General features: G+C 41.1%; 1 protein-coding gene across 1 annotated transcript; it reads left to right on the top strand.

Moving 5' to 3' along the window:
* The first annotated feature begins 2,442 nt into the window (after window positions 1–2,442).
* Window positions 2,443–27,611, top strand: tasp1 (taspase, threonine aspartase, 1). Its single transcript, XM_076743419.1, has 14 exons — window positions 2,443–2,634; window positions 3,342–3,546; window positions 3,746–3,813; window positions 4,959–5,027; window positions 5,914–6,034; window positions 6,927–7,011; window positions 7,110–7,189; window positions 7,359–7,465; window positions 9,719–9,838; window positions 11,418–11,496; window positions 16,614–16,724; window positions 18,537–18,644; window positions 19,667–19,740; window positions 26,140–27,611. Exons 2-14 carry the CDS (start codon window positions 3,384–3,386, stop codon window positions 26,221–26,223), a joined length of 1,269 nt encoding a protein of 422 aa, XP_076599534.1. The 5' UTR covers window positions 2,443–2,634; window positions 3,342–3,383; the 3' UTR covers window positions 26,224–27,611.

Genomic DNA, 27,611 nt, shown 5'->3' with positions numbered 1-27,611 from the left:
CTCTCTCTCTCTCTCTCCATTAATTGCTCAATGGCACTCTTTCATCTCTGTTGACTTGATCCAAAGAAAACAAATTACAGCACACATTAGTGATTAAAGAATGTGCTTGTTTTGGTCCACCCATACAACTTCTGCTTGGACAATAAACATAAAAGAGCTTGTCTCAGATCAGTAATGATATTGGTCTAATGCTGAATTTAGATGATCAAGGGTTATGAGCTGAATATACATGCTTGTATTGGGGTTTTTTTTTTTTTTGCATTTTTTAGGAACATTTCTGTAATAAAACTGGCTGTAGAGTTCTAACTGCATGGCAGTGACTGGCTAGTAAACTTTTCTAAAGTTTAAGGGTTAATCGTAGTCAATAAGGCTGTGTGTTTGCTTGTGTCTAAAGTAATACTGCGTCATTCTTCACACTGAGGCAAGAACTGAATGTTTTTCTTCAGGGTTTAATTATCAGCTGCCCAACCGGCTCAGCACAAAATTGTCTGAATGGCCTTGTCTTGTGAAAAGCACGTCCCATTCTTCCCCCCTACCTCCTCACTGTTGTTCTGGAGCAGGCAAAGTGATTATTATGTACTTGATTCGCAGCTGTGGGACCTAAACTTGCACTAAAAATATCTCTCGAGTGAAAGATGACTTCTGATTAAAAGCTCTCAGTTGTCTGACCTGACACACAACGTGCAATTTATCCAAGAATTTACAGCAAAACACAACTGAAGAGCGCTGTCATGTCAGAAGCAGCAATGCAAATGAGATTCAGTGATAAAGTGGAAAGATGCACCCTGGACACCTTAACACAGTGACGAAAGGCTGTTCTTTCCACGGCTACTTGTTTGCTTTTGTAGCGTATTTTTCTTCCTTTCAATCAGTGTTAAAATAGAGTTTGGTGGGAGACCGCTTTTCAACATGTGTGCCATTTATTTGACAGTTTGTCATCATGGAGGGACAGAAAACATAAGTAGAGACAGAGAGAGAAGAATACTGTGCAATAAATCTCCATTGCCAGGCCAGGCAATATTTCATGATTTTCCAGTGACATTCAAAGTCACACAGGAGATATCTATTGTAGAAGTATGAGGGACACCAGTTTCCTCAGTGTCAGTAACAATAGTCTGCAGACATTTTGACATGTCATAGCAGCGTAAACACAGGTGTGATGATTAACATATATGCCATTTGAGGTTCAGTCTCAGAGTCCTGGTATGAATCCGATGGCTCATGGGCGTGGTTAAATGGAGCTGGGCTCATTAAGAAAATGAGTTGCACCTGTGCATTTCCAACTACGACAAGACAAAATGTCTGCTGTGGAAAAGGACTGAGCTGAGTAAAGTTATGCAGACGCCATCACAGTCACAACTGTGTCATAAATTATTTGGCCAGTTAGCTTAACTGACAAGTGTGTAATGAAATTTATACACCACATTAATCAATGCAACTTCCACTTCTCTTAATGTCACAAACAAAGTTAACAAGGCAATACAGTAATATGGCTGACAACCACTGCAATAACTTAAACTTAAACATGAACCCAGCAGAACCCACCCTGTACCACAGCTAGAAGTTATCTGGGACAATTCTCCACTTTCTTATGAACTGGTTTCTTGTCCAAACTATGTGCTTCTTGCTCCTGACTTTACATCAGACACACTAATGTCGCTGCCTAAATGATAAAGAGGTGAAAACTGTTTACAGGGAAAAAAAAAAAATGTAATTTTTCCATGCTGTGAGCACCATGAACACATGCCATATCCTTTCACCTTCTTCATATTGGAGAGGAGGCAGAAATATTTCAGAGATCGATACCTTGAAACCTGGGCAAAAGAAAACCAAAAATATCTCCATGGCCAGGTAATATATACCAAGAAGAGGTAAGAGAGAAATTATTATAATATTACTTTAATATAATATGTACGACCCTTTAATATTACTGTAGCTTATATATAGTCAGGTTGAAATTTGATTTCAACGATGTCATGAGAATTCAGCGGAGATCTCAGAAGACATCCTGAAAATTATAGTTCACCAATTAATTAAGATGCCCCATAATGTAAAATCCTGGCCTATATCATAACTGCATCTTAAATAATAAGAAAAATGTAAATGTCAAATATTTAAAAACAAAACACTTTTCAGCTTTACACTGAATATGTACTGATGATGATTTTAAATTGTAAGTTGTAACAAGAAGTAAAAAAATGTAGACTTTTGTTTCATATTTTAGGTTCATGAATTACGGATTTTTTTTTTCCTCCAAATATCTTCGGTTTTTGTACATGTATTTTATGTCTGCATGTTAGCAGGCACAATAAAATAAAATAAAACAAAACAAAAAAGTGTAACTGTATTTTATTTCTTCAGCAATATCTCGGTTTTCTTTTGTGCAGCTTCACCCACGTGCACCAATGTTTGCACTGAACGCACTTCCTTAGCAACGTGTACGTGAACCAGGAAGTACTTTTGTGCGCTCTGGCTAACTAGCTGTGGTTAGCACAGAGTGAAAGTGTGTGTGACAGCAAAGTTTGTCTCAGTTACATTTATGAGTCCAGCAAACGTGCATGTGCATTAAACACATGTCGGGTAACGTCGCGGTTGGCAGGCTGCTCCGTCGCTTGTAGAAGAGGACTGAAAACTGTAAGTTGAGGTTGTTTTGGTTGGTATGTTAGCAAGCTGTTAGCTAACAAGCTAACGACAACACAAGATTGTTAGCTTGACTTGAAACAACTTACCTATTTAATGTACGATCCCTCTTTATTCATTAAATAGACGCGTAACATAAGAAATATGCGCGCGTTTAATAACACAAGCTTTAAACTGACATGCGTAACGATACGTAAACAACAGGAATTGTTTGTAAAGTTGATAACGTCAACTTAGGTTAACAAAATGGGTGACATTTATAATGTTATGTTAAGTGCAAGCTTTGATTTGTGTTCTCTTCAATCATGTCTATGAGCAGCATGTTTTTAGATACCGTTAGCTACAAGGTAGATATTAGTTACATGGTCTTCGTACCCAAGTTAGTAACAGGATTAATGTAACGTCATGGATAGACTATTGATAGTGCTGCAGGGTAAGTGATCAGTGATTTGTGTATGCATTGTAAGGAATCTGCAGAATAGTTCATTATTTCTACCATCAGGGGGTTAATTCATTGTCAGTATAATCAGCTGCTGCTGTGGTGTTAGTTCAAGTGAAAACGTGTCTAGTGCCCACTTTGTATCAGTGTCTGTGTTGTCAGTAGTGCATAGCCTCGAACCACCATGTTGTTTTGCAATAGGATAAATCTTATTCTGTATTGTCCCCGAATGGTAATATATACGTATTTTTTTCTGTCACAGGTGTGCCGTGAAAATGATTTCCATACCGGTGTCTGATAGGCCATGATAGGCTTGTCAAGTTATGCAGGGGTTATGGAAAATCTAATGAATTCTGCCGAAGAGCAGCAACCCTCCTCTCCCCTGACCAACTCATGGTCCAAAAAACAGGAGTCAAGGAAGAATCAGAAGCCAAAAGTTGTTGGTGGATTTGTTTTAGTGCATGCAGGTACATGTGCATGTCATAATTAACAAATACAATTAAGAGTTTATGACAAAGAAATGGTAAACCACACCTCATAAAGTCTCCCAACAGATTGTAAACAGCACCCCATGTTGTCTCCTAATGTAGTTTTCTGCTTTGAGGAGGTCAACCATCAACACATTAAGAATGGTCAAACACTTTGTTTGCTGTTATTTGCCTTCAGGAGCAGGATACCATTCTGAATCTAAGGCCAAGGAGTACAAGCATGTGTGCAAAAGAGCCTGCCAGAGAGTAAGTTTACTTTATGGGTGTCACAGTCGTAAACAGGGCGTGTGCAAAGAAGCAACGTAACCTTGTCAGACTTATTCTTAATGGAATGTTAGTAAAGGTATTTCTTTAATCTATTTGGAGGGCATGACAACAAATTAGGTAACTAAAAGTTGCTAAAAAATACTGTAAAGGTGTTTTTTTTTTTTTTTTTTTTTTTAACTTCCCTCAACTACATTTTTGCACACAAATGTGTAGAGTAGAGTAACCTTGTCTTTCTCTTCAAACGCCTGACCTGGTGCATAATGTTTTCCAAACTTTTATCATTTTTTTAAGTCATCTGTATCAGCTTGATTAGCTCCTACACTTTGTCAGAAGTTTGCTCAAGTTTGCTCAGGTTGGATTGGGAGCATCTGTGAACAGCTGTCTTTCCGTATATTTTCAGTGGGATTCCAATCTGTGTTTTGGCAGTACCGCACAAGCAATTTAATGTGCTTGTTTTGAAGTCATTCCAGTTTTCGTTTGGCTGTATTAAGATCATTTTTCTGTTTGAAGAGAGGTCTTTATTCATTGGCTCTCTAAAGCAGGTTCTTGTCAAGAATGTCCTTTTATTTAGTTTTATTCATTGTTACTTCCATCCTTACAAGTTCCTTACATCCATAGGACTGAAAAACAACCACTCAGAGCAGCCGTCACCCTTGCTTTACGATCGGAATGGTGCTAAATGGGTGATGAGCTGTGCCCAGTTTCCGCTGGATGTAGTACTTTACTTTTAAAGCCAAATAGTTCACTTTTAAAAAGAGTCTTTTGCTTTCATGGCAGCAGTCGTTCATATACAGCACACTGTTTCAACTTCAGCATGCTGACGGTGTCCGTTTTCACACATACACAAGGCAAACTTAATGTTTCAATCCAGGATCCTTATTGCTTGTTTTCACTCTAATTTTAACTCCCGTTATGAGCTTTTGATGAGGCTTGAATCCTAATTATCTCTGCAAGGAGTTTCTATTTTCAGTTAGATTTTTTTTCTGTTAGTTAGCAGGATACATACAGTATGTACTCCACTAGATGCACTGTAGTTTTATTATGTGCGGGCTTGAAAACAGTATTTGTCATGGAGAAAGTTAAGTTGTTGGTCTTTCAACAAGTTATCTCTGTCCCTTTTGCAGGCTGTGGACCGGCTCAAAGCTGGAGCACTTGCAGTGGAAGCAGTGACTGCAGCACTGGTTGAACTTGAGGTTGGTTGATTATGATCCATGTTTGATGTTTGTTTAAAGTCAACCTTTATTAAATCAGTTGTTTTTTTTGGTTTTTTTTTTTAACTCAGCCACATACATACTGCAGAAGAAATATTTGGCCCAGATTGGACTAAAAACAACATAGAAAAAACTTATAATGAGGATAAGAAACTTAATTTGACATCTGTATGTGTTTATCCAAAACAGCTTTATGCTGCTTCAGCCTCTGATGCATGTACGTACATCCTGTTGGATGATGTAAGGGGCGATTCGCCTCAGGGCAGGGTTGGAATAAAGAAAAATGTTTCTGATGAGCTCTCTGCAGCTGCGGAAATGTGTGGTGCAGCAAGCACCCGTGTCTTTTTTAAGATAGAGTAGCGATATACTGTATACATAAATACAAGTCGCAGAAAGTTATTCTCAGTATTACCCTTTCCCACAGTTACTTACATGGTGTGAATGCAGAAAGCCATCGTCTGGTTATCAGCCAAAAACCTGCTCAACCTGCGATTCAGCACAAAAGCCCAGAATGCATCACAGATAATATCAAAGAACTGAGTTTTTTACCATTTCTGTCCTGAAATCAATGTCAGGATTACTGTCCCTGGCAGAAATCATAAATGACGACAACAACAGCATGTAGTCGCTGTTTCAGGGTGTGATTGGTATTATTTTCCAGTGAGCAGTTCACCAGCTGCAGCTTTTGATTTATGATGTTAAATATCATTCATTGTCTAGTTTACTGGGTCATTCTGTAAGCTGATGATTTAAGAATATGGAACTACAGTACATATTGACTTCTGTCTTGCAGTAGGACTTTTTCCTTTTGACAACAGAGTTCATCGCAAATATATTTTAGACTCTGCCTGTCTTTAATTGTTCTCAGGACTCTCCTTTTACAAATGCGGGCATGGGCTCCAACCTTAATTTGTCAGGGGAAATTGAATGTGACGCGAGTATCATGGATGGGAAGTCGTTGCATTATGGCGCCGTCGGGGCTATTAGTGGTGAGTTACTGCTCATGTTGATTCGTTGATGTTTATATCAAAGTGTTACGTCGTCACCCTGAGGTTCAGTCACCTGCAAGAAATGGCAATGAGTCAAGCGTCTAGCAGTCACATGTTTTACTGGTTTACTTTCAACCATCTCAGAGCATTGTTTTTGTTTTTTTTTGAAAGATTACTAGAGGGAATTGGCATCATAAATCCTTATAATGGGGACCACCCACTTTTTACTTGGAGAGCAACCAAGAAGTGCTGTTAATATGTACACATCAGCATACTCACAGAGAGTTTTCCTAGAAGGCTTTCAACAAAAGCAGTTTTGTTATTTTTTTGCAAGAACACATGATTTATTCCAAACAGCCCAGAGGTGAAAGCTGGCACTTAACATTTAGTCCAGAAGACAACGGATTGTTTTTATTACCATGTCTGCATCGTGTAACATTTGGCCTTAAAATCCATACATGAGGAATGAAACTTTGTTGGCTTGGATATAAAAACTATACCTGCCAACCTGTGTTTTTCATAAGATCTCAGTAGGATGTGTTTAAAAAGGCTAAAAGCAACCAAGCATAATACGGAAAATGTAAAATACTGCACAATAAAGTCAATGAATACGTTGCCTGTGAAAATGAACACAAGAAATATTAACAATAGACAGAAAGCAGGACGCATATTCAGTTCACCTGTACCAAGAAACTTAAAGAGGAAGAATCTCTATTTGATGAATCTTCTGTTCCTGTTTAAAATGTATTCTTTGACCCATATTGATTTGGCTAACGTATTACTGTTTGTTTGCAAAATCTAATCATGATCTGAGTGTCTCAGTTTGTTTACACTGTAATAATATCACATGGAATGAACTGCTCCCCTGTGATAATTCTGACTTTTCTCTCAGGTATTAAGAACCCAGTCTTAGTTGCAAATCGTCTTCTGAGTGAAGCACAGAAAGGGAAACTATCAGCTGGCAGAATACCACCCTGGTGATTATAATGGTTATTAATTAATGTTGCATTAATGTGACCACATCCACTTTTATGGATATACATTTTGTTTTTGTTTTTTTTTTGTCTTTTGTCAGCTTTTTAGTGGGGAGAGGAGCACATGATTGGGCAGTCAGCCATGGAATACCACCATGCCCTTCAGAGAAAATGGCCACCAGTGAGTTTCATTGCACTGATTCAGAAATATGCTTCATCTAAGAAATAAATCTTCTTTGGCTGCAAAACTGAACCAAAGCACAGCAAAAACACAAACAAAAAACAACCTATGGAACATGTATGTCAGCTTATGTGGCCACATTAGATTGATATTATTTTTCCACACACAGAGTTCAGTTTGTCTGCGTACAAGAGAAACAAGCGAAAGATGGAGATGGCAGAAAAAATGGACACAGGACATAATCAGACAAAGAAAAGACGACAATCAAGTGAAAATGTGAGTATTGTGTTAAAATAAGATGGCATCAAGCTAATCCTTTCTCACCTGCATCACTAGAGTCAGACTGGACCCACCCCTTTCTGCTGATTGTGTAGTAGTTTTCCCTCTACCATATGTAATAATCAGTACCCCCATGTGGAGTGCAAAGTGCCACTGTGCCTGCATGTGGCGCTGGAATGAGGTCCAGTAAGCTTAAAAAATAAAGCTGCTTCACTTTAATCGACTTTGCTGTTTATATTTCATTAAAGTACTAGTTTAATTCCTCAGAATCATGCAACAAAAAGGGGTTTAGGTCTTTCTCACAGCAACAGGTGTTGTCAAATAAGGTTACAATGGCGGGATCCACAGAAAAGGAGCAGACAGTAGAGTGTGAGTGCAAGACACCAAAGACATGTAGTGTTCAAATTGTGACATGTAAAATCAGACTTAAGACCTACGAAGGTGAGAGGGGATAGCAGTAGCAGCGGTAAAAGCATGTGGTTTTCCCCAGTATAAAATATTACAATCATACATTTCTTAGACAGAATTCAACATGAATGGGAGCTGCATCACTTGAAATTGGTGTGGTCCTGGTGTCTGTTTTATCATGCTTGCAGCCCACTCCACAGTCTAGAGTCTATGGCATCACACTGAATTTAAAAAACATCAAGTAGACTATTATATTTTATTCAAGAAAGGAAGTTAATGACTAAGACATCAAGATACATCCTGCCAGTTATGATCTCACGTTCTCACGTTGTCATCAAAATGAATGACATTACCAGGTTGCAGGATTCCAAGAAATGATTTAACTGTTGACAAGACTGGGTGCAAAGTTTCAGTGCCCTGAGCAGGGCATGTGGAGAGCGGTGGCTGAGAGCAGACTCCTGCTCTACAGTCAGGAGGAGTGGCAGCAGCACAGAGGAGGGTGGGAGAGTTTGTCTTGGTTCTGATGTAAATTGTGTTAAATGGAGTAAAACAGCCCGATGTGCTTCGTTGGGCCTGTTTTTGAACAGTATTACTGTTTATGTAATTCAGTCACATCAATTCTCAATATTAACGATGTATCCATGAAAAGAAAGACTAACAGCTAAGATGGACTGTTTGTTGACTCGGGCAAGTGATTAAATGATTGATTTTGGTGTCAAATGACTAGTTAGCCTAATGAGAGCGTAAGGTTGGAGTTGCTCTCGTCTTTCTCTCACATGTTTACACAAAACTGCTTGACCTGTTCAAGATTAATATGTGACCATTTGATGCACTTCAGCTGCCACTGGTTTGGACACAACTGATGCACCGTGACTGTTCACATGCATGTTCGCAGTTTTAGGGGATCTTACAGAAATTTGGTATCAATCTTTATCTTTTACTCTGTCATTGACACATCAAGTCAGTTGACAGGAAATAGCCTCTTCTGTATCAAGAATGGCTATTAGAGTCTTGTGGCTTCAACAAAAAGCATTATTGCAGCAAGTCTGGTTTTAATGTTCATACACAATGTTCTTTTTATGCTTCTGTCTTTCTGCCAAGCAATAAAGTCTTTCCAGTCTTTTCTTTCTGTGCAGTATAGGCACCTGTCTCATGATGGTGTGTAGTTGCAGTGTTGTTCAGGGAAATCTAAAACATATCAGTGTAATTCCAAAAATGGCCGTGAGTTTCACAGCCGTTATTTACTTTGGATTTTTTTCATTTACGGACACTGATAAGTAATGACAGGATGGTCTTTGTAGCATTTCGAAATAGCTGGCTCCGGATCCTTTTGGCCTCCAAAGCCCGGAAACAGGCCTGATTTAGGAGCGCATAAGACAAATGAGAAACACAGTTTTTTTTTTTTTTTACTCTGGATTTTCAGTCCAGGGTTCAATGAAGATCTTCAGTTTCTGGTAGGAGTAGAGCTCTGATCATGTGTCATGATGCCATTTTGCACATCTCCCCTGTAGAACTCTGTTTATCATGCAGTCTGAGTCATGATGGTTCACAAACAAGCCACTTCCAAAGCAAACTGTAATCAGGGAAGAAAAAGAGCTGATTGAAATCAGAACATTACATTTTAATGAAATTTGAAGAGTGATTCATAAATTCATGCAGCACACGCTTAATTTTGGAAACGTCCTTAATCAAAGATGATGTCTCCGCTTCAGAATGTGAACGCGTCCTCCTCCTTTATGTTCCCTGAAATCCTCCTTTGGGAACAGTTCTCATTTAAAAACGTCCATCTGTATATATTTGTTTCTTTCTCCTCATGTGACTCCTCTCCTCACTGTGACGTAGGAAAATGGTTCAGGGTGCCTCGACACAGTGGGAGCCGTTGTGGTAGACCTGGAGGGGAATGTAGCTGCAGCGGTGTCCAGTGGAGGCCTGGCCATGAAACATCCCGGCAGGGTTGGCCAGGTAGTCCATGTCTTTATCCACAAAACAGCCTCTTAAAGTGATGCATGCAGACTGAACCAGGCATTTTTTTTTTGAGACAGCTATTATTATTTAAATATTTTATACTATAATGTGTCATTTCTAATTTATTCTGGAACACAAAGCCTGTACAATGCTATATCTAGAAAGCACAATTATTAGTGTACACCTACGTATCATTTGTGTCAATTTATAATGATGTGCTGTTGGGAATAATAGCAACTGAAAAACAAGAAAAACCCCAACTCCTGCTTAACGTCTTTGACTTCAAGGTGCGCGCCTGTTGACAGCCTAAACCAAGTTGGGGAAAAAAAATGTTTTGAAAACAGCATTAACAAATAGCTTTTGTATTAAAACTCAGTGAAATGACTGTGTATCATGAGAGGGTTCGCTTGTAGTTAGAAACCCACAGAGAATTATTACCACAGCCCACACATTTTCTGTATGATGTGTCATTTTCTGCAGGCAGTCATTTTCAGCAAGAAAGCCGGTGCATGTGCCAAACCCATAGTGTATCGCCTGCCCCGCACCAAACAGCAGACAGACAAAGTTAGTGACGAGCTTGCGAAGAGAGCGGAACATCCAGCAGCCAATGACTCAAATATTTTTCTTAGGATTTGGTGGAAACCACAACAGAGCAGAAAAATCCTTTGTATATTGGACTTAGTGGGAATCCACATGAAAAGCGAGATGTGAGCGGCGCGTAAGTGCTATGACGTTCAGTCCGCTCTGATTCCGACCGCCGTGTGACCGTCTCCGAACTCAGAACCAGCTGTCTGTCTGTCAGCTGAGAGGACAAGCCGCCAGCCAAACTGTCTGCACCAGGCGGACTGACAGCAGAAATTTGCTGGACAAATTCGGTGTCGGCTCATTTGCTGCAGTCCGGGCCTGTGCGTTTTTCTCCCAGCTGAAAACGCCTGGCCTGCTGCTGAAAACGGTGCGAGGAGTCCCTCCGTATGGGCAGGAGCTTGAAGTGTTGCTCTGCTAGTCCTGCCCCTCCTGTGATTGGACGGCTGGGTAAAAAGTGACAGTGAAACAGACGCTCATCGTTTCATCACGGCTCTGGTGTTGAAGTCTAAATTAATGAGGCGACCTACCGCCGGAGAATTTGCTCTGATCGTCCTCGTGTTCTGTGCCCCATTTTTACACGTTAAAGCAAACTCGACATATCCCAATAAAACATTTCTGTGCTGGAAGTCTTTTACTTTGAGGCAGCTACAGGAAGTTATGACTTTGCATTAACAGCAGCAACGGAACAAATGAATCAGTTGAATTTAATGCCTTAATCTCATTAACACTCCTGTTAAAAAGTTCAGGGCAATAGAGTCGTGACTGTGGTGGGCTCTTCTAGTGTAGCTAACGACGTGGAAATGTAAATTAGGCTGAGATGACCACCCCAGCCTGCAGTGAGATTTAAAATTATTTTATGTGGCTGTGAGCACGCCTTCCTCAAAGCTATTATTTGAGACTTTAGATATATTTTGGTACAGAAATCTTAGAAATAAAACAGCAGTGAAACTCCTTGGTGTTATAAGTGTCCTCTTCTCCTGTCTTTTCTCAGGCTGCTCATTATGGATGCGGCTGCTGGGCTGAAAACGGCTGTAGTATGAACCCTTACTCTACAGCAGTGAGTACCTCAGGTATACCATGGCACACTTTCTACAACCTTTTCCACAGTCGTGTACGTGTGTGTGTGTTTGTCTGTGAGTGTGACGTTTCCTCTCACTGGTCATGTTTACCACATGTTACTTTTGGAGATCATACGAATCAGAAACAGATATTTGATGTGAGCCTTTTATTGAGCCTCAGGGAGATAATAGTTTCCGATGACCTCCAACCATTCCTGCTGAGTGATCCTCATCAGTTACTTCCTCAGCTGATTGAATCATCATTCTCCGCTCTTTCTCCGCCAGAAAGCTTCTGAAGCTTTCTGGCAGAAGGCTTTCTGGGTAGGTAAGATCTCGGTAAAAACTTGTGGCAAAAAGTACGACAACACCAAATCACTTTTTTTTTTTTCACCTGGCAAAACTTTTCTCCCAACGTGTTTGACAGGAAAATTAAGGAACTTAAAAAGATTATCTGTGCAAACCCATGTGTTCCACCTGTTCTTAAGTCATAGACACAGGACTGAAATCAATTTAGCTCAGACACAGAAAATGGATCACCGTTATTATTTTTCTCACTTGCCTCTCAGGGCTTCCATAATTATGCATATTTGCTCTTCATAATTGAGCTGCCGTTGTTGTTGGTAAATATGCATTAATGATGCGTTATAGTATTTGAAGTAAGTATACTCACGGCACACCATCACATATCACATTGATCAGATAGTGATGTTACCATGTTTCTATTTTTCATGTGAGCTAATTAATGAAGTCTAAATCTAAATGAAAGTAAAAAAACCCCCATAATTTTCTAAATTAAGTGTATTCATTTATATTTCATGAAGATGACACCTGTTATTCGACTTAGATCTGCATTAAATATTGTTTTCGCTACTGCTTTCACTAACCCTTGAAATATCTACAGTAAATTGAGTACAATACCTGCATAGTAAGTAGATCTTCCTCTTCCACCTCCCCACACCCTCCTCAGACTCTGCCACAGTACTGATTCATAGTTGTCACCTGTCACAGACTGCTTGTCCTTCTCCGTTCCTGCAGTGTCTGCACTGTCAGTTTCAGGAGGAGTTGGAGGAACTTGGTGACAGTTGTTGTTTCTCTTCATGCAGAGGTGGAACGCTGAGCCACTCCATCAGTCTTTCTGGGTTTTCATTGTGCTTGATTATGGTCATCAAGGTTTAAACACAATCAATAATTTGTCACTGGAAACCAGAGCTTTTTAAACAGTTCTGACTACCTCAGATGCTGTCATATCACATTCATCACACAGACCGATGCTGTTAAAATAGACATTCAATTATAGAAAAATTGCAAAGACTGCATTAGCTTATTAAGTCCCTGCAACACCAAGTGTAACCTCAGTCATCTTTTATTAGCCTTACAAAGATGACACAAAGTGTCCAGATAAATTAAGAACTATAAAAGACCATTAAGCAAGTTTGGGACTTCTGACACTTCTAGAGAAAATATAATCTGACATGCACCCAACAAGTTCATGCCAGGATCTGAGCAGGAAAGCAGGCCCTTTGACGAGCAGATACTGTACAAATGACAAAAGTTAAAAATTTCATGGTGCTTAGTGTCATGTAGACTTGCCATAACATTACGCTGGATGATCTAAGTCACTTTAGTGTACAAACAAAATCTTGCTTTTTCAGCTTTGCTGTGGCAGACAAGATTTGAATCTTAATGCTGCAAGATTAATGTCCGTCTGGTAAGCTTTCCCCGTCTTGCATCGCAGAAGTATAAACTAGAACACGATGTAGAGTAAAGACAGGATGGTGCCAGATGATTGGATTGAAATCTGACTCATTTTAAAATCTCTGGCTTTACTGAATGTTTATGTGTGGCAACAGGTCTGGATCTAAATTCCCACCTACTTTAACTGCAGTCAGGTGCAACTCACCTGTCTCTCAGTCTCAAGTGGCTGGAAAGAAAGATGTGACGATGATTGAGGAGACAGACTAATTGCTTGAATGAGCTAAGCCCAAGCCTTCATTGCACCAACCTGTCCAGTGAAAGTAAACTCTCATCACTAATGGCAACAAGAGCCTTTTTGTGATTAAAGAAAGAAAAAGTTTCAGCCTTTTCAAGTCTGCACGTAGAGAAACAATAGCAGCCACCTTCCTGCTTCCGCTCATCCTCTGCTGTCAACACACAGGAGCAGGAAGGGTATCTCCTGAAGCGCTGGCTCTTAACTCAATCGAACAAAGACGTCCTTCCCTTACAAGACCAATCTGCTATCTCAAAAACATGTTGCATTCTTCTTCAACATACTTATACAATGTATATAACCATGCCTTAGTATTTCCATAAATGAGAGTGCATGCCTCTTTTAGGTGAAAGCAATGTTAGGTAGAGAGGCTATATTACTGCTTTAAGATGTGTAGACATCTGCGACATAGCTTCTGGGGAGCATTAAACCCTTTTGATGTGGATCTGTAGCCTAATGCATCTCAGTGCAGATGAACTGATTCGATCAGACAGGCTGAAGCTTGAGTCAGATGTGCTCGCACAACTGTGATAGCCAGCATTTTGCTCCGCTAAAGCTCGTCTGAATGTATGATCACCAGCAATCAGTGAGAAATTTAGGGCAGTGTAACAACAAAGACAGTTATACTGACCCCGCTGTTTTATATAAACAATTCTAGGGACTTATAACCACTATCCTGAAAGGCCCAATATAGGATCTGCTGTCGAGAAGGCCCGGAAACATGTATGCCCCTGTCTGGAAATTCAGAAATTCTCCTTTCACTGAAACAAGACATTGAAGCAAATCCCTTTTATAGATAACATTAGCATCCCCATGGTTTTTATTCCTTTATCTACTGTGTGACTTGTAGTCTGCAGCTGAAAAGTGATTAGTCCGACCCATTGCAACACATTTATTGCATTTTAATGCATTAAACAAGCAGTATAAGACATCCATTCTGGTAACGTACTGTTCATCATTTATCCCAGTAAATGTATAGATGTGTGCTCTATGTATTTTCACCTCATCTTATTTCCTATATTGTGGCTTTGCCTTTGATGTTACTATAAAAAAAAGAAGCTCTCCTTCTGGGTATGGAGCACATAATGTGTGTTCCAGTACAACACCTGCTTTTAATTTCCTAACATGAAAGGCATTCCCATCAAAAGAAACAGAAAAACAGTCATTTTCAGTCTGCCACGAGGACTATGATCCTCACCCTATATGTCACTCTTTCTTCCCTTCACCTGACCGCCACTCGGCCCATCCACCCCCCCCCCCTCCTACCCCCTCATTCTGGTCTGTTGTGTAAGATGCGGCTCATGTGGCTCTTTGTTTTATATGCCTTGACTTGCTTCGCCTGGCCTTTACTTTGCTGTGGCCAGTGAGAGAACAGCTCACAGACCTTACTGTTTTCTCTCGCTGTTGTTGGCTGTCACGTACCGTGTCTCCGTTTGTTGGCCTCCTTCTTTTTGCACTTCTCCTCTGTTGAGTTGCTGCTTTAGTCTGGGCCTCTTGCTGTACTTCCACTTTAGCTGTGTTTGCGCCGCCATAATACCCAGGTCCCCTGGGACGGAGCAGTTTATGGTAAACACATTACAAAAGGCACGGTACCTGGCCAATCCGACGTTCTGCTCTTGTTAAAAAAGACCAGGCATCTGGTCTCCACAGTTACCGACCTGCATTCAGTTTTGTTGTAGTTACCTGATATTTTATGGGACCTTCATTTGTGTTTACAGAAACAACAAGGCTATATTCTTCAGTCTTTATGGGTTTTCACAGGAGCTTTTGCCAGATGTGTTTTGTTTTCACTTTTAGATTTCTTGTCTTTTTCCTGAGTATTTTTCCTGCTATAAGCTTGCAGCATGCATTCAGTATCTGTCTTATCCTCAGAAACAGCCTGGTATTGGTTTTACTGTTAGTCTTTCAACAGTAAGTACAATATTATCAAAGATATAAAAAAAGCACACCTGCTATGTTTTGACTTGGACATGGATCGAGGGGAAGCTGAGACATTTGTACAGGCTGCCCATTCTTTTTATGTTTCCTGGTTTGCTTAAATGCTTTGTTTCTCTCCCTGGATGTGTCTGTATACCACATGCCACATAAATGAGGAGTATCAGACAGATTCAGGTGCTAATTGAAACTAATTGGAGCACGCCGTGCTGGCTCTCCTCCCATTTTATTTGAATTAATTCAGAGGATTTGGTTTTGGTATGAATAAAATGTTCACACACAACTTCAGTGCTGCCGTTTTGTTTTTACATTTGGCGTGCAGTCACATCTCCCCTCTCCTGTTTCAGGCCGTAACTCCCCACCGTTACTCAGTGATCTAATGAAAATAGTTTCTTCCCATTTATCCTCCACATTTAGATAAATACATTTCTGGTGTTTGGCTATTTAAGCCTAACTGAGAAAATCAGGTTTGTACAAACACACATTATAGTAACATGTCAATTTAAAACCTATTAAGATAAAATTGATGCACAAATGTGTAATGATTATACATGAATGTAATATGCATGCGTATCCCGCAGTTAGCAGTGAGCCAGCTCGAGCACAGGGTTTACAGCAGTGGAATTAATACTGGGTGGTTGCTGTTTCAAGTTACCAGACCAGCTGGGAATCTGGGCAGGGGCAACTGAATGAGAAACACAAACCCTCCCTCTGCAGTTACTGTCAGTGTGCCCTTGAGCAAAGCAGCTGTACTTGGCAGCCCCTCTGAACTGTCATCTTTACCTGAAATAATAAAGCTTGAAGTTGCTTAAATGACTGCGGTAGCAATAAATCTTTTGTACGAGCTGAAAAAGAAAATCCTTCAATTCTAATATTTTCCATTACGTAACGTAATAATCGGATATATCGGACAAATGTGATTTTTAACAAGTTTTGAACATCAAAGCATAGTATTAGAAATGGTAATCAGGAAACACTCATACATACTGATCTCTTTAAAATTCACTTAAATATCAAGATGTGAAATATCAAGATATGATTAATACCATACACAACCAATGTTTTGATTTTTTTTTTTTTTTTTTTAATGTGCCTTGGATTCTTGGGTGTAAGTGCTTTCTTCTGCATGTGCTACGACTCTCAAAGCTAACTCACTGAAGACCTGGTGCAGTTCTGATTGAAGGCATGGGTGTGTGTCTTTTGCCAGGCTGTGGAGAGCATCTGATTCGCACCATGCTGGCACGGGAATGCTCCGCTGCCATGCAGTCTGAAGATGCCCACCAAGCGCTGCTGGAGGCTATGCAAACCAAGTTTATCAGTGAGTCACCCACATGCCGCCTGATTCCCACTCCTTTCCATACACACTCACTTGTCAGCCAAGCACATGTTTGCAAGAAACACAATTACGCACGAGGAAAATTAAACTAACAAACAGATGTTGCACGACTTAAGGAATGAGCTAACAACTGGAAACATCGCAAATAATAGAATCAGGACAGCGTTTTGATTTATGGATCGTTTTCACTGTCTAAACAGGGCCCTCAAATGTTCCACTCATCATAGCTGACAGCCACAGACAATTTTGGAATTGTTTTGTTCAAGTTTCATGTGAAGATGTAATTTTTTGGCCATATTCTCAGAAGTGGTCAGTTTTAGAAAGTCTTGTTAAGTGTGTCTGCTGCGCCTGTGAATGACCACTGGGATAGCTGAGAGAAGACAGAGCGCAGGAAGAAAGGACATGTGGAAACATGTGGTGGTTTCTGCCTTGTTTTGGCCTCCTTTAGAAGTCCGACCCAGTTCGGCTTTGTCATGGACACTGAGACGTTTGGATGGGCTGGATGAAATCAATTTCAAGTTAATTCTTCTGTTGTTTCCTTTCAAGGCGCACATTAAGTGAAACAAAGCTCCATAAAATCTGCCTTAGCAAGAGCGATGATGACAGTGTCTGTGATGTGGAGGCCTCTCGCTCAGATGCCATGATACATGTGTCAGGTTCTCTAAATAGAATATCTTTGATGACAACGCACGCAATCAGTCCTTGTCGATTCCATTATACGGATGCACCTGCCAAACAAACACACACAAATATCAAATTTCCACGCTCCAAATTGTCTTAATCCTGTTCATTTATTTTATTATTAAGGGTCAAATAATGGTGGACATGAGGGCAATGATTGAACTGCTCTCATGTTTACAACATGCAAACATGTCAGAGTTATTATGGAATGTTTAACAAAAGGAATTTAATAGCCTTTTTAAAATGTAGAACAAATACCAGGATTCTGTGTGAATGTTGTCCAAGCTACAACCAAAAAAAGTGTTTTATAGGGTGAAGGAAACATTACAACATGGAACCAAAATTGTGTGAAATGCAACAATGAACCGACGGCATGCAGACACAAACAAAATTTTTCATCAAATGTACCAATTGGTGCTGTTTTTCTATTAGTTGTTGCCGTGTTGTGACATTTCAAGGCATGCTGTAGCTGTTTATAGTTTGTTCTTTTCCAAACTGAGCCTTTTTTTTTCCCCTTTATTCCCCCGCACCAATCAGCCAATCCAAGGTTTTTTTTTGTATACACAGCACCTCATTCATGTTTGCCTCCTCTGAAGTTTAGTCAGGGAGCAGGAAAGGTTCTCATTCCACACAACAGATTTTTGGGTTTGTTTTGTCAAAGCTCAAAGGTCTTTGAGAGTTCTGTAGCTGGAGGTTTTTCTGATATTGAGTTACAGGAGTGTGTACAGTGAGGAGTTAAAAATGACACCACCTGTCATTAACCTATTATGTGCTAAAAACCTGCCCATACAAATGGAGTGAAATATTTTTTATTGAACAGTCTGCTAAATAAAATAAATACATCACGACGGAATAATTGCTTTCAGGTGTTTAACTTGGCCACAAAGGCAAACGACCTGAATGGAAGGATTTTTTTCTCATAAATCACCGCCGTTTGATTAAGAAGGCTGTGTTTTGTCTCGTCTTTTCATGTGTTATCCTTGGTTGGATGTGTTAGGGTGGAGAGCTAAAGGCATGCAAGAGACTTTATTGTATGAGGAGGAACTTGCCATCTTTGCCATGTTTATGCCTCATTTTGCCATCTCAAGTGTGGTGTTTTCTTTGTGTGTCTAGGCTCACCCTTTCTGGCCAGCGAAGACCGTGTTTTGGGTGGAGTGATTGTCTTGCGCTGCTGCAGATGTGTGGAAGCTCCGCCATCTCAAAATATTCAGGGTATACTGGGTAAGACATGAATCATCTCAAGCCTGATCACACTCAGACCTCCGCGCCACAGCTTACGGTAGGCGAAGGTTTGGCTGTTAATATTTAAAAATCATCAGATGGAGGGGGAGGAGGCACTGCGGCTTTCCTAGCGGGTGGTCTGTGTTTTAACTTTGCACAATCAGGCTCTGGTTTCACACCCTTCATCTCAGATTCAAACACAGACCTCCCACTCTGGAATCAACGGCTAATCTTCAGACAAATGGAGGCGCTCTGAATGCTGCCCAGTTTGGCTGATTGGATTGGTGGATCTGGTTTTTCTACCAGGCGCTGCTTCGGGCCATATGACTTACTTGTGGGTTTAAATGTTCCCCTTTGCCCTTTGTACTAGTTTTAACATGATGTGTGTTGAACCCTCACTTCCAAAGAAATCAATTGATGAGTTCAAGTTCAGTGGCCAGGCAGAGCAGATGTTTCTTCAGTGTAGGACAGGATGATTTCAAATCAACCATAATGGCAAATGACAGGTGAAGAGCCACTTGTCCACTTGAACTCTAAAATTTTCCAAAGTAGTCCTTACCCAGTGATGTACGGGCCCTGATGCCGTTTATGGACCGTTGCCCTTGTACAGAATGCGGACTACCTCAGATTACTGTGTACTGCAACGGGCCCTGTGTTGATTTACAAGAATAAACAGTTTGTCAACCACATCCTTGGAGTGCTGTAATTGAGTTTCTGCTCCAGCTCACAAGTTCTACCTTCCTCTGCAGTTATGTCACAACTGTAGGTCATATATTTTCATGATGCATGCTCAGAGTTTACCGCGGTTTAGCATGCTGAGTCACCTGCCAGACTTAACCTCTGTTGATTTCAGTTCATTTTGTGGAATTGAACTTTCATTTAGCATCAGTCTGTTCTCTTCCCACAGCTTTGCTCTGTCCACATGCTCTTTTTATAGTCTAAATATATAAACAGGGATTTATGTTCATTGATTTTCTCATGCTCACCCTGTAATCGACGGTTCTATCTGTGTGTTTTCACAGTGGAGTTCCTATGGAGTCACACCACGGAGAGCATGTGTGTTGGCTACATGTCTGCCCAAGATAGCAAAGCAAAGGTGAGCTTCCAAATTAGCTAGACAAGCAAAATGCCTTGCAATGACATTCAATTACGGTTACAGGAGGTTGTGTAGGAATGTAATGATCCTCATGTCATTAACAAAACTTTAACACAGCACATAGGCTCATAACAGAGTTCATAAAGTGTCCTGTATCATTTTCATGCATCACTGACCAGTTCCATTAGTTTGAAGCTGAATCTCTTCTTTTCTGTGGCACATTTATAAACTCTACCAGACTGCACAAATGGAATTCTAAATTCTTCTCAATTTGTCCTATTTGGGTGTGTGACATGTTGGTCAGCTCAGCTGTCTTGGCAAGTAAATGTCCGCTATCATAACAGTGACTGATATACTGTCCATTTGATGAATGAATGAAAAATATATCAGTTATAGTTTTTGTGCTTTCACAATATTAACAGTGATCTGGGAGGAAATTTGGGGATTTAGGGTAATTTGAGAGTCTTTATTTGTCTTCTGCACCTCGTAAACCTCAGAAATTCAGATCACACGAAACAGGACTGTTAACATCTGTTTTACTCATGGAGCATGTTGATCCAAAAAAAGATATTTGTTCCCTGAATTTAAAAGCCAGTTTTGTGATAGTTGTTGAATTCTAACTTTGTTTAGTCAGTGTGTTGCACCTGGAGTAAACTGGGGTTAGTCCATCTCCATGTGTCTTCTAGAGACAAGGGCCATGATAGATAAGGTGTAGCTGTTTGTCATCGGCCAGCAATGTGCTGTACCAAGAAGGTGTAGTGCACAGGTTTACGCTATGTCCACCACTCCCATTCACTCACCCAACCAGCAGAATTTGCTAGTGTAGCGACAATTACATAATCCCTCACCGACTTGCCTCCTGCAAACACTGAATGTTTTTGAGTCACTGTAAAGCACAACCACGCTAAACCCCAGGTCCCTGTGGTTGTAGGCAAGAATTTTGCCCCTGCACCACCAGTGGTTGCTGTTTTGTTTTGTATGGAGACTCTTGGTAACCTTGGCTTGTGGATTATGGGACTAAAGATGTTTGCAGAACTCCTTTAAGTAGACCTTACAGTTACAGTTTTGCAGACAATAGATCTCTGCATCATGAGTGTTTGAGGTTGGCGTTGTGATCTTTCTGCAATGTGTGACTTGAATGTGTGGCTTCTTGAGCAACAGGGTGTAATGCCCCGGTCTCCTGGCTCTAAATGGAGTCCCAGCTCAGACTGATTTGTTTGGCTAATGTATCTCTGTCACTCTGTATAAAGAGAGGGCACTGTTGTTCGGGCCTGGTTCAAGTTTCAAAGTGTTTGCCCTCCGTCCTGCCTCCCTGCCCCCGCACCCGTCCCTTTCCCCTGTCTCTGGGTCTATCTCTCTCGTCACTCCCCCTCTCTGGCCCTACCTGGTCCCAAAGTACCACAAAGTTTACTGAAAGTCATGCACCACTGGGGATATCAGTGTCAATCTGCATACTTGTCAGATGTGCTCTGTGTATTGGGCTTAGTGGTGGAATGTGAGCATGCAAGCTCCCCTTTCACGCCTGTGCCAACGTAAAGAGGTGAGCAGAACACAGTGAACTGTGCACTGCTCAGGGACACTTTCAATGTCCAAACATTGCCTTTGTTTGTAAGTTTTTGTTTTGTTGATATTGTTATATAATGTATAAGGGTGGTCTTACTGGTGGCAAATAATTATGATGCCAATTTCTCCACATTGTCCCGACTATCATTTAACTACTTTTCTGAAAAACCCAGTGCCTTCAGTGAACGAGTCACCCGGCACCGCTTCATTAATCATGAAAGAATGTTGAATGTGGTCAGTGGGTCCAGATCTAGGAATATCATCTGTCAGTTGTGGTTTCTGGATCTTCTGGGAATTGGTATCGACTTCCGCTCGACGGGACATTGGTGACACATTGATATTGGAGAGTGCAACCAAGAACGCAGCTGCTCCACCTAACCTCACACTGCTCTGCTGAGCAGCTTGTGGGGCCGAGACTACTAGGCTCCCATGTGCCTTCGTGGCTCTCACCATCTGCATACCAGAGAAGCTGGCTGTCCTGTCTTTCATGGCTCCATGCTGGGTACAAAACAAGTTTTCACCCACTGATTCCCAGCTGGGCCCAGAGTTACCCACCAGCTCACTGCCAACATATCATCCATGGAGGCCATGCCATAGAGAACATCTGTTTTCTCTCCAGTCTGGTGAAGTTCCAAAAGCCAGAGATGGGAACCTTCATGCGACCAGGCTCCAGCCATAATGTCTGTTGCCAGTAAACCCAGTCTAGAGAGTGGTCTGTGTGCCATGGAGGCCCGGGAGGTGGCACCTGCTTGTCCACTGTCTTGATGGCAGACATCAAAACTGTGGGACATTCTGCTCATTGGGTGAAAGATGTGAGCAGTGTACATTCAGTGGATAAACTGCCAACTCAGTCCTCCTGAAAAGCATCAAATCTTTGTCATCTGGAGCAGCAGGACAGGCAGTACATAACAAGTCAATCCAGTGACAACTTCCTTGATTGTGTTGTCTTAAGTATTTGCTGAAGAAAACCTAATAACTAAGAACTGGTGTTCCCTTTGCACTTAAATAGTTTGCCTGAATAATTCATCCTGATTTAAGGATGTACAAATTTTAAGTGCGGAGTGGCAGAGATTGCATACAGAGCCAGAGCCGTCCACAGCCTCAGCTGCTATGCTACAGACATTCCTCCCATTCCTATTAGCATCCCACTGGGCGTCTCTAACCAGCCAGTCAGAGCCCATCTTCCACTGTTTTTCTGTGATAAGAACATGAAAGGGCTGATACACAGTAGCAGGAGTATTTAGGACAGAGGTCAGACCTGATTTATATTGTAGCAAATCTACTTCTCTTTCATTGTGTTTTACTTCTCAGATTTGTACGTTACCGTATATATTTTGTCTGACAAACGACAGCATCATGAATCCAGGAGAACAGTGAAGTGTGCTACAGCTCAGTCCAAAATGTGTTGAATGTCAGGCCAATTTTTCAGACACTGTGCTGGCAGCTCCTCTGTGTTTTTTTCTTTTTACTTTTCAATCAGATGTTGTTTCTGTGGAAAGCTGAGTCTGTATCCTAATCCTTTTGACATTTGACTGTGAAATAGCTCTAAAGCAGCAATGCTGCGGAGGGAGAGCATCTGGTTTTACTCAAACGCTCACCTGTGTTTGCACTGGATAGGACATCAGAACATCAAGCCATGTTTAACAGAGCTACATAAGGCTGCACGAACAGGCCAGTGGCGGCACGTCTGAAACAGTTAGACTATTGTTTTATTGTTTCTCATGATTGGATGGATGAAAGAGAAGTGTAGGATCCACAGCACCACCACCGTGGCTCAGTTCCCTCCTCCTGGACATCATTACCACTATAAAGCTTTTGCTGCTCAAATTGTGTAAGGCCAGAGAAAATCAAATGGCATGCAAGTCAGGCCTCCTGGTTATTGTCTGCTTTGTATATTACACGACAAATGTCTTTTATTATGGAGCATTTTGTTTTTATTATCCATCTTGCATGGAGACGAAATAGCATACAATTGTTTTTTTTTTTGTTTTTTTTGTTTTTTTTTAATGAAAAGAATTTGAAAACCACAACACACAAACAGCGGCATAGTCGTAGAGCTAAAATTATCCTTTGGCCTTCACTGTGGTGTTAATGTGTGGCTTCTCTAGCTCCTAAACACATTCATATCACCAAAGAATGTCTTTGCCCGACAGATACAATGGAACTGTGTTTTTCGTATTATGCTTCGACTCAGCCGTGGTCCTGTCATGTGGTCACTTCGGTCACTGGGTATCAAGCTTGACAGCAGGCTCACTGTAGGTTTGCGTGTCTTCTTTTTTTTTCTGATTATCTATGCTCGCTATCATAATCCTTCATTTGTTTTCTCCTCTTTCAACTCTACTGACTTTCTAATTAGTTTACACTGCTTGTGTAAACATGAATCCCACCACAGGAATTCATTGAACAAGTCAATTTGTACTCTCAGTTGGACTTATGATAGGCCTTGAAGGAGGGGTTGAGACAGACATCATATTAACTCTTTGGTCATTATCAGCAATTGAAATAGCCAAAAAGCTGCCTGATAAGTTACAACCCCCTTATTACTTTGCTATTGTCGGTAATTGCTAATTATACCATGTATTGCTAATTTAATTGAGCTGCATCACCAAACCATTTAAAAGTTTTGTGTCCTGTCCGTCAAATACCTGCTGCACACTGATAATCAAAATATGAAAGCAGAGTGATAACAAAGGTTTTCACAGCGCAGACACAAACACTGTGTCAATATGAACTAATAATTTAGCGTTAACATACAGGGGCACAGCATTGTTTGTGTGATGCTAACCAGACTTGATGTCCCAGAAGTGTTAGGACATCTGCTGTGTGACTCCTGAGCCTGAAGCACTACTCATCCTCACTGCTGTCTCCCTGTAACGTGGACTTATGAAGTAGCTCCATAGCTTGTGAAAGGCATGCAATGCTCTTAGCGCTGTGGTGGTGTAATTACTCACTTGTTTACTTTAGTAAGCCTTTCAGTCTTGCTTACTCACTCTTGATGTTCATTCTGTCAGAAATTAAGGGTTTAACATGTGGCGTAAGGTTGCATGTCGGGCTCATGGTTAGTGCGCATGGTGTCATTGTCCAACACAGTTTTCTTTCCAAACTATATGAAGTCATACAGCTAGCCTCTAATTGTACCCAGTAGTGTATTTTCAGCTGCGCACTCAATGCAGTAGGAATTTGAAAGAACGTTGCAAAGCTCTTTCCCTCTGACACGCAGACATCAAAAGGAAAACATTTAGCATGTCACCATTACATGGTCACTCAAAACAGTTTAAACAAGGCCTCTCTTTAACCTCATCTTTAGAAGATGAAGGGCAGAAGATGAACCCAGAGAGGGGTCCTGGAGGCATAATAGCCCCTGAGAGTGTTGCCATGTGTGCATGGCCTTGTCTGGCTGTTGTCCCATTGTAGTGACAGCTGCCCTTGGGGTGCCAGGGGCCATAGTCCAAGCCTACACAAAAAGAAGTCCAGTGGAGATGAAGGCTCCTGTGACTGGAGGAGGGATGTCAGGCCAATTCAGTGGCCTGGTCAATAAGTGCAGAGACTCTTCCCCCAAGGCTGGAGCCAGTGCTACCCTCCGTGGAGAGAGAGGAAGGAGGATGACAGCCGTTATTGGCACAAGGAGAGTTGGTCACCTTTGATCCCCTGGTTGAAGTATCACTCCCGTCTTCACAGCTGTGTTTGCCTCTTCCCTCCTCCTCTGTGTCTCTGCTTGAACACAAAACACTAGCAGTCTGTTCCCTGTCCACTCACTCTGTCTCTCTATCAATATGCACATGTCATCTTTGGACTTTAGGGCTCATGATGCAACAGTAGCTGTGCTATGTGCTCTTGGTTGTGTCACCCTCATCTGTGATATTATTTAAACTATATATATATATTTTTTTTTTTTTTAACACTAAGCCCACAGTTGCCAAGCAAGCAGTAAAAAACTTCATTTTGGGTGTGGAGTCTGGGTGCCCCCATAAGCTGTGTGTTGTCAGGTGCAATGCCTCCTGGTACTGTCTCCTAGTTAGTCCTAGTCTTGATCCTGGTGACTCTGAGTGAGGTCCTTCACAGGGGACTCTATACGTCTTCTGGGGGACCATAACAATTGGCAACATCCAGTAGAAACCTGAATGAGGTGGTCCATGGTCTTACATTTAACCCTCAGTTATGCACTAACAATTTGAAACACGATCGTTATACAGCCGTTCTGTTAATGCAGCAACCCACAAGTCATTTTTCTATGTATACAGCAATATAAACACATTAGAGCTGTGTTTGGCTGACATTAGCACTACAGCAAAAAACATAGCCTCCTTGTTCATCTCAGTTAGACCACTATGTTGGCACAGCGACGGTCCCAGTGTAGACACAAAAGAGTCTAATAAAAATGCTAAACCTCAGCTTTCACCACAGTGGAATTCATCTCATAGTGTTAGAAGTGCCTGTGCAGTGCACCTGATAAGCCTTACATCTGATGGATGTCTTTCCTCCTGGCTTATACTTGATCTCCTCTCTGGTACCTTTAGCAACACATTTACACCCCTGCTGCTCTTTTATACATGTTGCTTTTTTCATTTCTTAATGCCCACGAACAGTGTTAATAATACTTAAAACCATGTTACATCATCATCATCCATGCCTTCACCTTTTCATGTTTGCTCCACTTACGGTGTGAAAACCAGACATTTTACAGGAATCCAAGAGCTGTTAGCGTTACCTTTTCCCCATGTAGCCCTGCCTTTGTTTGTATATCTTTCCTTGGATGATTTTCTCATGGTGTGTGTGTGTGTGTGTTTGTCTCTGTGTCTGTCTCTCTGTGTGTGTGTCTTCTTATATTGCCTGCAGACACACATATCCAGGTTACCACCTGGGACTGTTCCTGGACAGTGTTTGGCCATCGAGGGAGGTGTGTGCAGACTAATGGAGTGAGCTGTATTTGTCCTCCTTCTGAGCATCTTCAGGAATACAGCAGTGCTCCAATGCAAACTCTTCCACCCACCCACACACACACACACACAGACAGACAGACACACACACACACACACACACACGCACACGCACACACACACGCACGCACATGCACACACACACTGCCCCACCACCTTTGTAATGCCAGAAGTAATAAGCTTTAGCTGTTTTAACAGGTGCCCGGGAAGGAAGGAGGGGTGTTAGCTTCTACTTAGTGCACTTACAGGACTTCCCGTTGCCCCTGTCTGCCTCCAGCATGTACTCTATGCCAACTTACCCCCCTTCCACCCCACCCCACCCACCCAAGCTCTCCAGTGTCACCTGGATTTGACTTGATGCACCATTGCCTTGATGTACCATTTTTTCTTTGTTACTCTTTTCCAACTGAAAGTGGCATCCTTCCTTTTGTATATAAGCTAAGATTTAGGAAAACAGGGTGGATGTTGATGTTGTTTTGTATTGCTGAACAGATGTGACTATTTTCAAATGTTTAGGAATTTCAAATGCAAGACTTATTTTGTTCTTAAAGTACTTTTGGAGTTTAAAAAGATGTCAGATTGCACCTTGTGGAATGCCTGCTACTCAAAATAATTGTTGAAGCATTTATAGCTGTGAGAGCTGAACAGTGATGATAAAAGCTATTTACAACGTTAACACGTACACATCGACTTCCATGTACTCATACACACATATTGTTATTAATCCTCCAGCATAATGTATAATGTAGCATAACGTGCATCTTAGGTCATGATGAATTTTATAACCATTTCAGCCATAGAATGCTTTGCTTTGATTGTTTTAAGATGTGAATACATAGCTATTGCATGAACAAAAAAAATCTACAGTAAACCACTTTCTGTTCTCTGACAGGTGTAGAGTTGATCAAGAAGCAGGAAGCTATGCACTTCCAGAGTGATTGCTGACACATACATATAGTGCTCAGGTAGCAGCATTTGACCCCACCGCCAAACACGACTGTTACTCCTCATTTAAAAATCACAATTTATATTTCTATAGTCACATTGACAGAGACATGTATATTCTTGCTAAATAAAGGATAGATAAATGCTAATTTGTATGCATCAAGCCCATGAAATGGTGCTTTTGAGAATTGTACTTGAAAGGAGTAAGGGTCTAAATTGATACTTCTGTTCGGATAGTCAGTTTCTCTGGTTTTGCGGTTTCACTCAGTTACTACTAAGAATTCCAATTCAACAAAACCTTGATAGAGCTTGTTTATTCTTTACTTGAAAATGCATCTAATATAAAACGGTATAAGCTATTGAAATGGTAATATGTGCACAGCTCTCCACAGTGCTCGAAAAGTAAATAAAATCTATGTTGCTACA

The sequence above is a fragment of the Chaetodon auriga genome, chromosome 11 (genome assembly GCF_051107435.1).
Source record: "Chaetodon auriga isolate fChaAug3 chromosome 11, fChaAug3.hap1, whole genome shotgun sequence".
NCBI classification, from domain to species: Eukaryota; Metazoa; Chordata; class Actinopteri; order Chaetodontiformes; family Chaetodontidae; genus Chaetodon; species Chaetodon auriga.
Note: the sequence above shows the minus strand (reverse complement) of the source record. Positions and strands in the feature narration are given on the sequence as shown.

Excerpts from the sequence above, each read along its gene's own strand:
- tasp1 (XM_076743419.1), top strand. The coding sequence starts at position 3,384 with ATGATAGGCTTGTCAAGTTATGCAGGGGTTATGGAAAATCTAATGAAT. Across the intron at positions 3,547-3,745 it reads ATTTGTTTTAGTGCATGCAG|GAGCAGGATACCATTCTGAA; the intron begins GTACATGTGCAT and ends ATTTGCCTTCAG. Across the intron at positions 7,190-7,358 it reads TTCAGAGAAAATGGCCACCA|AGTTCAGTTTGTCTGCGTAC; the intron begins GTGAGTTTCATT and ends TTCCACACACAG.